The sequence below is a fragment of the Agelaius tricolor genome, unplaced genomic scaffold, assembly GCF_023055355.1.
Source record: "Agelaius tricolor isolate 1412-34295 unplaced genomic scaffold, bAgeTri1.0.p SCAF_102, whole genome shotgun sequence".
NCBI classification, from domain to species: domain Eukaryota; kingdom Metazoa; phylum Chordata; class Aves; order Passeriformes; family Icteridae; genus Agelaius; species Agelaius tricolor.
This window is the reverse complement of record NW_027269362.1, coordinates 83,190-92,181: the sequence shown is the minus strand read 5'-3', so window position 1 is coordinate 92,181 and position 8,992 is coordinate 83,190. Positions and strand designations below refer to the sequence as shown.

General features: G+C 54.4%; 1 protein-coding gene across 1 annotated transcript; it reads left to right on the top strand.

The window, feature by feature from the left end:
• The first annotated feature begins 4,873 nt into the window (after nt 1-4,873).
• On the top strand, nt 4,874-7,216 carry ERFL (ETS repressor factor like). The gene is made up of 2 exons (XM_071419218.1): nt 4,874-5,327; nt 6,991-7,216. Exons 1-2 carry the CDS (start codon nt 5,296-5,298, stop codon nt 7,214-7,216), a joined length of 258 nt encoding a protein of 85 aa, XP_071275319.1. The 5' UTR covers nt 4,874-5,295.
• The last annotated feature ends 1,776 nt before the right edge of the window (nt 7,217-8,992 follow it).

Genomic DNA, 8,992 nt, shown 5'->3' with positions numbered 1-8,992 from the left:
GTGGGATTTGGGGGTCCATGGGGTGGTTTTGGGATCTATGGGGTGGTTTTGGGTCTATGGGGTGGGATTTGGGGTCTGTAGGGTGGGATTTGGGGTCTATAGGGTGGGGATTTGGGGTCTGGGGGGGATTTGGGGGCTTTAGGGGGATTTGGGTGGGATTTGGGGTCTATAGGGGTGGTTTTGGGGTCTATAGGGTGAGATTTGGGGTCCATGGGGTGGTTTCGGGGTCTATAGGGGTATTTGGGGTCTATGGGGTGTTTTTGGGTGTTTTGGGGGGGGTCTGTGCATTTACGGGGGGCGATCATGGGGGCCGTGTCTATGGGGGATCCGTGCCCATATGGGGGATCTGTGTCTATGGGGGATTTCTGGGTCTAAAGGGGATTTCTGTGTGTTTATAGGGTCCGTGTGTGTTTATAGGGTCTGTGTGTTTATAGGGGATCCGTGTGTGTTTAAGGGCTGTGTCCATATAGGGTCTGTGTCTATGGGGGATTTCTCTGTGTGTTTATAGGATCCGTGTCTATAGGGGATTTCTGTGTGTTTTAAGGGGTCTGTAATCTATAGGGGATTTCTGTGTGTGTGTTTATAGGGGGTCTGTGTGTGTTTATAGGGTTTTTGTGCCCATATAGGGGATTTGTGTGTCTATGGGGGATTTCTGTGTGTGTTTACAGGGTCCGTGTGTGTTTAAGGGCTGTGTCCATATAGGGTCTGTGTCTATGGGGGATTTCTGGGTCTATGGGGGATTTGTGTGTGTGTTTATAGGGGATCTGTGTGTTTAAGGGCTGTGTCCATATCGGGGATCGTGTCTATATGGGGTCTGTGTCTATAGGGGATCTCTCTGTGTGTGTTTATAGGGTCCGTGTGTTTACAGGGGATTTCTGTGTCTATGGGGGATTTGTGTGTGTGTGTTTATAGGGAATCTGTGTGTGTTTATAGGGGGTCTGTGTGTGTTTATAGGGGGTCTGTGTGTGTTTATAGGGTTTCTGTGCCATATAGGGGATTTGTGTGTCTATAGGGGATTTCTGTGTGTATTTACGGGCTCTCTGTGTGTCTATAGGGGATCTGTGTGTGTTTAAGGGCTGTGTCCATATAGGGGATTTGTGTATCTATATGGGATCCGTGTCTCTAGGGGATCTCTGTGTGTGTTTACAGGGTCTGTGTGTGTTTATATGATCCGTGTCTATAGGGGATTTCTCTGTGTGTTTATAGGATCTGTGTGTTTATATGGGATCTGTGTCTATAGGGGATTTCTCTGTGTGTTTATAGGGTTTCTGTGCCCATATAGGGGATTTGTGTGTCTATAGGGGATTTCTGTGTGTATTTACGGGCTCTCTGTGTGTCTATAGGGGATCTGTGTGTGTTTAAGGGCTGTGTCCATATAGGGTCTGTGTTTATATGGGATCCGTGTCCATAGGGGCTCTCTCTGTGTGTTTATAGGATCTCTCTGTGTGTTTATAGGATCTCTGTGTATTTGAGAGCCATCCACGCCCCTGTAACGGTGTCTGCGCCCCTACTGAGAGACCCCAGACCCTAAAGGGGGACTGCAGAGACCCTAAGGGGCCCCTACAGGGGGTTCTCGAGCCCCTATAGCGTTCTCGTGCCCCTATAGCGGGGTCCGAGTCCCTATAGCGGGGTCCGAGTCCCTATAACAGCTCCCTTGCCCCTATGGGGGGGTTCTATTGCCCCTATAAGGGGGGTTCCCGTGCCCCTATAAGGGGGGTTCCCGTGCGCCTATTGCCCCTATAGGGCAATCCGTGCCCCTATAAAGGGGTCCGTGCCCCTATAAAGGGGTTCCCGTGCCCCTATAGGGGGGTCCAAGCCCCTATAAGGGGGTCCATGGCCCCATATGGGGGTCCGTGCCCCTATAGGGCAATCCGTGCCCCTATAACGGGGTTCCCGTGCCCCTATTGCCGCTATGGGGCAATCCGTGCCCCTATAAAGGAGTTCCCGTGCCCCTATAGGACAATCCGTGCCCCCAAAGGGTCCCCGTGCCCCTATTGCCCCTATAGGGCAATCCCTGCCCCTATAAAGGGGTCCCCGTGCCCCTATAGGGGGGGTCCAAGCCCCTATAAGGGGTCCGTGCCCCTATAAGGGGTCCGTGCCCCTATAACGGGGTTCCCGTGCCCCTATGGCCCCCATATGGGGCAATCCGTGCCCCAAAGGTCCCCGTGCCCCTATAGGGGGGCCCCGAGCCCCCGCAGAGGCGCCCCCGTTGCGGGGTCCCGGTGCCCCCCCCGCCCCCGCCGGGGGTTCCGGTGCCCCGCGGTGCCCCCGGCCCCAATTCCCAGCGCGGGTCGTTAGCGCGGCGCGATGAGAGGAGAGCGGCGAAAATCCCGAAATCCCAAAATAACGAAATAACGAGAGCGGAGCGGAGCCGCTGCCGGGGGGCACGGGGGGAGGGGAAACGGGGGGGAGGGGAAACGGGGGGGGAGGGGAGCGCGGCCGCGGAACCCCCCCCGCCATCCGAAATCGGCTCCTGCGAGCGGAAACGCCCCAAAATCCCCACAAAACAGCGCAAAAATTCACCCCGAAACCCCTCCCGTGATCATAAACCTGACCCCGTGTTCGTAAATGACCCAAAATCCCCCCAAATCCCCCCAAAAAATCCCCCCCAACCCCTCCCGTGATCATAAACCTGACCCCGTGTTCGTCAATGACCCAAAATCCCCCCAAATGACCCAAAAATCCCCCTCCCCAAAATCCCCCCGAAACCCCTCCCGTGATCCTAAACCTGACCCTGTGTTCGTAACTGACCCAAAATCCCCCCAAATAACCCAAAAATCCCCCCCAAAATCCCCAAAATCCCCTCGTGATCCTAAATCAGACCCCGTGTTCGTAACTGACCCAAAATCCTCAATAAGCGCCCCAAAATCCACCCCAAACCCCCCAGAATGGGACCCTGTGTCCATAAAACCCTCAAAATCCCCCCCAAACCCACCTGGAACCCCCCAAACTCCCCGAAATTCCCCGAAATTCCCCCAAATCCCCCCAAACCCACCTGGAACCCCCCAAACTCCCCGAAATTCCCCGAAATTCCCCCAAATCCCCCCCAGACTCACCTGGAATCCCCAAATCCCCCCCAGACTCACCCCAAAATCCCCCAAACCCACCTGGAAATCCCCCAAATTCCCCCAGATACCCCCAAATCCCCCCAAACTCACCCGAAATCCCCCAAATTCCCCCCGAACTGACCCCAGAATCCCCCAATTTGCCCCCAGGTGTGACCCCGCCATGGACTGCACCTGTGTGTCCGACCTGCTGCTCACGGCGCCGCTGCCCGCGCTCTGGACACCAGGTACGGGCACACCTGGGCACACCTGGGCACACCTGGGCATGGGGACACACACCTGGGCACACCTGGGCACACCTGGGATACACCTGAGCACATCTGGGCACACCTGGGCACACCTGGGGTCCACCTAGGTACAGCTGAGATACACCTGAGCACACACGGGCACACCTGGGCACACCTGGGCACACCTGAGATACACCTGGGCGTACCTGGGCACACCTGGGATACACCTGGGCACACCTGGACACACCTGGGATACACCTGAGCACATCTGGGCACACCTGGGCACACCTGGGGTCCACCTAGGTACAGCTGAGATACACCTGAGCACACACGGGCACACCTGGGCATGGGGACACACACCTGGGCACACCTGGGCACACCTGAGATACATCTGAGCACATCTGGGCACACCTGGGCATGGGGACACACACCTGGGCACACACCTGGGCACACCTGAGCACACCTGAGCACACACCTGGGCACACCTGGGCACACCTGAGATACACCTGGGCACACCTGGGCACACCTGGGCACACACAGACGCACCTGGGCACACCTGGGCACACACAGATGCACCTGGGCACACCTGGGCACACCTGGGCACACCTGTGTGTCCGACCCGCTGCTCACGGCCCCGCTGCCCGCGCTCTGGACACCAGGTACGGGCACACCTGGGCACCGAGTGCTGTCACAATGACAATGGCCACACTGATAACGACAATGTCACACTGATATCACACTGGTGACGTCACCAATGACATCACCACTCTCTTATCAAGGATTCCCATTCCCAGGATGGGCCTACAAGGCCGAGTCCAGCCCGGGCTCGCGGCAGATCCAGCTGTGGCACCGAGTGATGTCACAGTGACAATGATATCACACCGATATCACACTGATATCACACTGACAGTGTCACACTGATATCACACCGATATCACACTGATATCACACTGATATCACACTGATATCACACTGATATCACACTGACAGTGTCACACTGATATCACACTGATATCACACCAATATCACACCGATATCACACCGATATCACACCGATATCACACTGATATCACACTGATATCACACTGACAGTGTCACACTGATATCACACTGATATCACACCGATATCACACTGACAGTGTCACACTGATATCACACTGATATCACACCGATATCACACTGATATCACACCGATATCACACCGATATCACACTGATGTCACACTGATATCACACTGAGATCACACTGATGTCACACACTGATATCACACTGATATCACACTGACATCACACTGATATCACACTGATATCACACTGACAGTGTCACACTGATATCACACTGATATCACACCAATATCACACCGATCTCACACCGATATCACACCGATATCACACCGATATCACACCGATATCACACTGATCTCACACTGATCTCACACTGATATCACACCGATATCACACCGATATCACACCGATATCACACTGATGTCACACTGATATCACACTGATATCACACTGATGTCACACCGATATCACAATGATATCACACTGATGTCACACTGATCTCACACTGATATCACACTGATACCACACTGACAGTGTCACACTGATATCACACTGATATCACACTGATATCACACTGACAGTGTCACACTGATCTCACACTGATATCACACTGATATCACACTGATATCACACCGATCTCACACCGATCTCACACTGATATCACACTGATATCACACCGATATCACACTGATATCACACTGATATCACACCGATGACGCAATCTCTCCCTTATCAGGGTTCGCGTTCCCCGAGTGGGCCTACAAGGCCGAGTCCAGCCCCGGCTCGCGGCAGATCCAGCTGTGGCACTTCATCCTGGAGCTGCTGCGGCAGGAGCAGTACCGCGAGGTCATCGCCTGGCAGGGCGACTACGGCGAGTTCGTCATCAAGGACCCCGACGAGGTGGCGCGGCTCTGGGGCGTGCGCAAGTGCAAGCCCCACATGAACTACGACAAGCTCAGCCGGGCGCTCAGGTGCCCGCGCTCCCTCCCTGCCCGGCCTCTGCTCCCAGCGCCGCCCTCGCTGCCCCGGCAATTCGGGATTTGGGGGTTCCCTGGAAATTTGGGGGTTTTACCTTTTTTTCCCTTGAAAATTTGGAGTTTTTCCCTTTTTTTTTCCTTGAAAATTTGGATTTTTCCCCCCTTTTTTTTTCCCTTGGAAATTTGGATTTTTCCCCTTTTTTTTTCTCTTGAAATTTTGGATTTTTTCCTTTTTTTGTCTCTTGGAAATTGGATTTTTTTCCCCTTGAAAATTTGGATCTTTTCCCTTTTTTTGTCTCTTGGAAATTTGGATTTTTTCCCTTTTTTTTTCCCCTTTTTTCCCCTTGAAAATTTTGGGTTTTTTCCCTTTTTTTCCCCTTGAAAATTTGGATTTTTTTCCCTTTTTTTGTCCCTTGGAAATTGGATATTTTTCCCCCTTGAAAATTTGGATTTTTTTCCCTTTTTTTGTCCCTTGGAAATTTGGATTTTTTCCCTTTTTTTCCCCCCTTTTTTCCCCTTGAAAATTTGGATTTTTTTCCCTTTTTTTGTCTCTTGGAAATTTGGATTTTTTCCCTTTTTTTTTCCCCTTTTTTCCCCTTGAAAATTTGGGGTTTTTTCCCTTTTTTTGTCCCTTGAAAATTTGGATTTTTTTCCTTTTTTTTGTCCCTTGGAAATTAGATATTTTTCCCCCTTGAAAATTTGGATTTTTTCCCTTTTTTTTCTATTGGAAATTTGGATTTTTTTCCCCTTGAAAATTTGGATTTTTTTCCCTTGAAAATTTGGATTTTTTTCCCTTTTTTGTCTCTTGGAAATTTGGATTTTTTTCCCTTTTTTTTTTCCCTTGAAAATTTAATTTTTTTCCCTTTTTTTGTCTCTTGGAAATTGGATTTTTTCCCTTTTTTCCCCTTGAAAATTTGGATTTTTTTCCTTTTTTTTGTCTCTTAGAAATTAGATTTTTTTCCCTTTTTTTGTCTCTTGGAAATTTGGATTTTTTTCCCTTTTTTCCCCCTTGAAAATTTGGATTTTTTTCCCTTTTTTTTCCTCTTGGAAATTGGATTTTTTTCCCCTTGAAAATTTGGATTTTTTTCCCTTTTTTTCCTCTTGGAAATTGGATTTTTCTTCCCATGGAAATTTGGGGTTCTGGGGTTTTCCCCTTGAAAATTTGGATTTTTTCCCTTTTTTTTCTCTTGGAAATTGGATTTTTTCCCTTTTTTTCCCCAGGGAAATTTGATTTTTTTTTTTTCCCCTTTTTCCCCCCTGAAATTTGTTTTTTTCCCCCCCTCATTTCCCCCTTGAAAATTTGGGGTTTTTCCCCTTTTTTCCCTGTGAAAATTTGGGGTTTTCTATTTCTCCCCCCCCTTTCTTCCCCCTTGGAAATTTAGGGGTTTTTTTTCCCCTTGAAAATTTTGATTTTTGAGATTTTTCCTATGGAAATTTGATTTTTTTTTTAACCCTTTTTTCCCTTGGAAATTTAATTTTTTTTTTCCCCAGGAAATTTAATTTTTACCCATTGATAATTTGATTTTTCCCCCCCTTTTTTGGCTATGAAATTTGGGGTTTTTTTTCAATTTCTTTATACTCCCCAGGCACCACCCCATCCGATGACCCACCCAGCTAATTAACAGAGCTAATTAATTAATTAACGGCCCCTCCTCAGGTACTACTACAACAAGCGGATCCTGCACAAGACCAAGGGCAAGCGCTTCACGTACAAGTTCAACTTCAGCAAGGTGGTCCTGGTCAATTACCCGCTGCTGGAATTGGGGCGGGGGGCGCCGCTGCTGCTCGGCCCCGCCCCCTGCCCCGCCCCCGACTGCGGGCCCGCCCCCGCCGAGGTGAGCGCGAAGGAATTTGGGGAGGGGGCAGCGGGGGGAAGGGGTTAAAATGAGATACGGGGGGAATTTGGGGAGGGGGCTGCAGGGGAAGGGGTTAAAGTGAGATACAAAGGGAATTTGGGGAAGGGGCTGCAGGGGAAGGGGTTAAAATGAGATACAAAGGGAATTTGGGGAGGGGGCTTCAGTCAGAGCCACCCCAGAGAGGCTGCGGGGGGAATTTGGGGAGGGGGCGGCGGGGGGAGGGGGCTACGGGGGGCTGGGAGGGAGATACAAAGGGAATTTGGGGAGGGGGCTGCGAGGGAGGGGTTAAAATGAGATATGGGGGGAATTTGGGGAGGGGGCCTCAGTCAGAGCTGCTCCAGGGGGCTCTGAGTGAGATATGAAGGGAATTTGGGGAGGGGGCTTCGGGGGGCTATGGGGGGAATGTGGGGAGGGGGCTGCAGTCCTGGTTCCCGTAGCCCCCTCCCCAAATTCCCCCCGGGGTACCCGGAGCTGCCTCAGGCTGACGCCCCCTCCCCAAATTCCCCCCGTGGTACCCGGAGGTGCCTCAGGCTGACGCCCCCTCCCCAAATTCCCCCCGTGGCACCCGGAGCTGTCTCAGGCTGACGCCCCCTCCCCACATTCCCCGCGCCCCTCCCCCAGGCGCTGCAGTCGCTGTTCTGCGCCCCCCGCCCCGACCCCCCCGCGCGCCCCCCCCCTCTTCGAGGGACCCCCCGAGACCCCCGAGACCCCCGAGAAGGGGCTGGAGGCGGCCCCGCCCTTCCTGGGCTCCGGTGAGCGGGGGGCGACCCCCGAAATGGGGAGGGGGCAAAGGGAGGGGGGGTCCCAAAATGGGGAGGGGGCAAAGGGAGGGGGGTCCCAAAATGGGGAGGGGGCAAAGGGAGTGGGACCCCAAATGGGACCCCCGGATTGGGGAGGGGGCAAAGGGGAGGGGATCTCCAAATTGGGGAGGGGATCCCCGAAATGGGACCGAGAGCCCCAAATGGGACCCCCGAAATGGGGAGAGGGGCAAAGGGAGGGGAGACACAGGGAGGGGACCCCCGAAATGAGACCCCAAAACCGGGACCCCAAAACCGGGACCGCGACCCCCGAAATGGGGACCCCAAAGGGGGGGATGGGGACCCCCAAAATGGGGATCGGGACCCCCAACATGGGAACCCCAAAGGGGGGGATCGGGACCCCACCATGGCCCCCCCCCGTCCCGGCCCCGCCCCTGACGCCCCCTCCCCTCGCGCCCCTCCCCCCGCAGGTCTCTCGTGTTTCTCGAAGCTTCCGGCGCTGTTCGGGGGTGGGGGCGGGGGCGCGTTCGGGCGCCCCCCCCTCCCCGAATTCCCCTGGGGGGGGGTGGGGGTCGTACCTGGGGGGGGGCGGGGCGGCCCTGGCCCTGCCCCCTCCCCCTCCCCACCCCCACCCCAAGCTGGCCCCTCCCCCGCCCGGGGGGGCGGGGCTCTACCCCTCCCCCACCTTCTTCCTGCCGCCCCCCGCCCCCTCCCCAGGCCGCCCCTCCCCCACCCGCGCCCCTCCCCCCGCGAGGGGGGGGCGGGGGAGGGGCTCTGGCGGGGGGGGAGGGGTCGGACTCGGAGCTGGAGGTGACGGATGGGGGCGGGGCGAGCTCGGGGGGGGAGGAGACCCCTCCCCAAAGCCCCTCCCCCACCCCCGGCAGAGGCCACGCCCACCTCCCCCGCGGGAAAGGCCACGCCCCCCGCACCTGAGAGAGACCACGCCCCCCAAACTGGGGAGGGGTCCCGACCACCCTAAATTGGGGGAGGGGTCCCAAACCCCGCCCCTAAATAGGGGAGGGGTCTCAAACCCAAACCCTGCCCC

Bases quoted from the DNA above. Each gene is read 5' to 3' on its own strand.
- ERFL (XM_071419218.1), top strand. From the start codon at position 5,296: ATGAACTACGACAAGCTCAGCCGGGCGCTCAG. The intron at 5,328-6,990 runs GTGCCCGCGCTC...GCCCCTCCTCAG, and splicing joins AAGCTCAGCCGGGCGCTCAG to GTACTACTACAACAAGCGGA.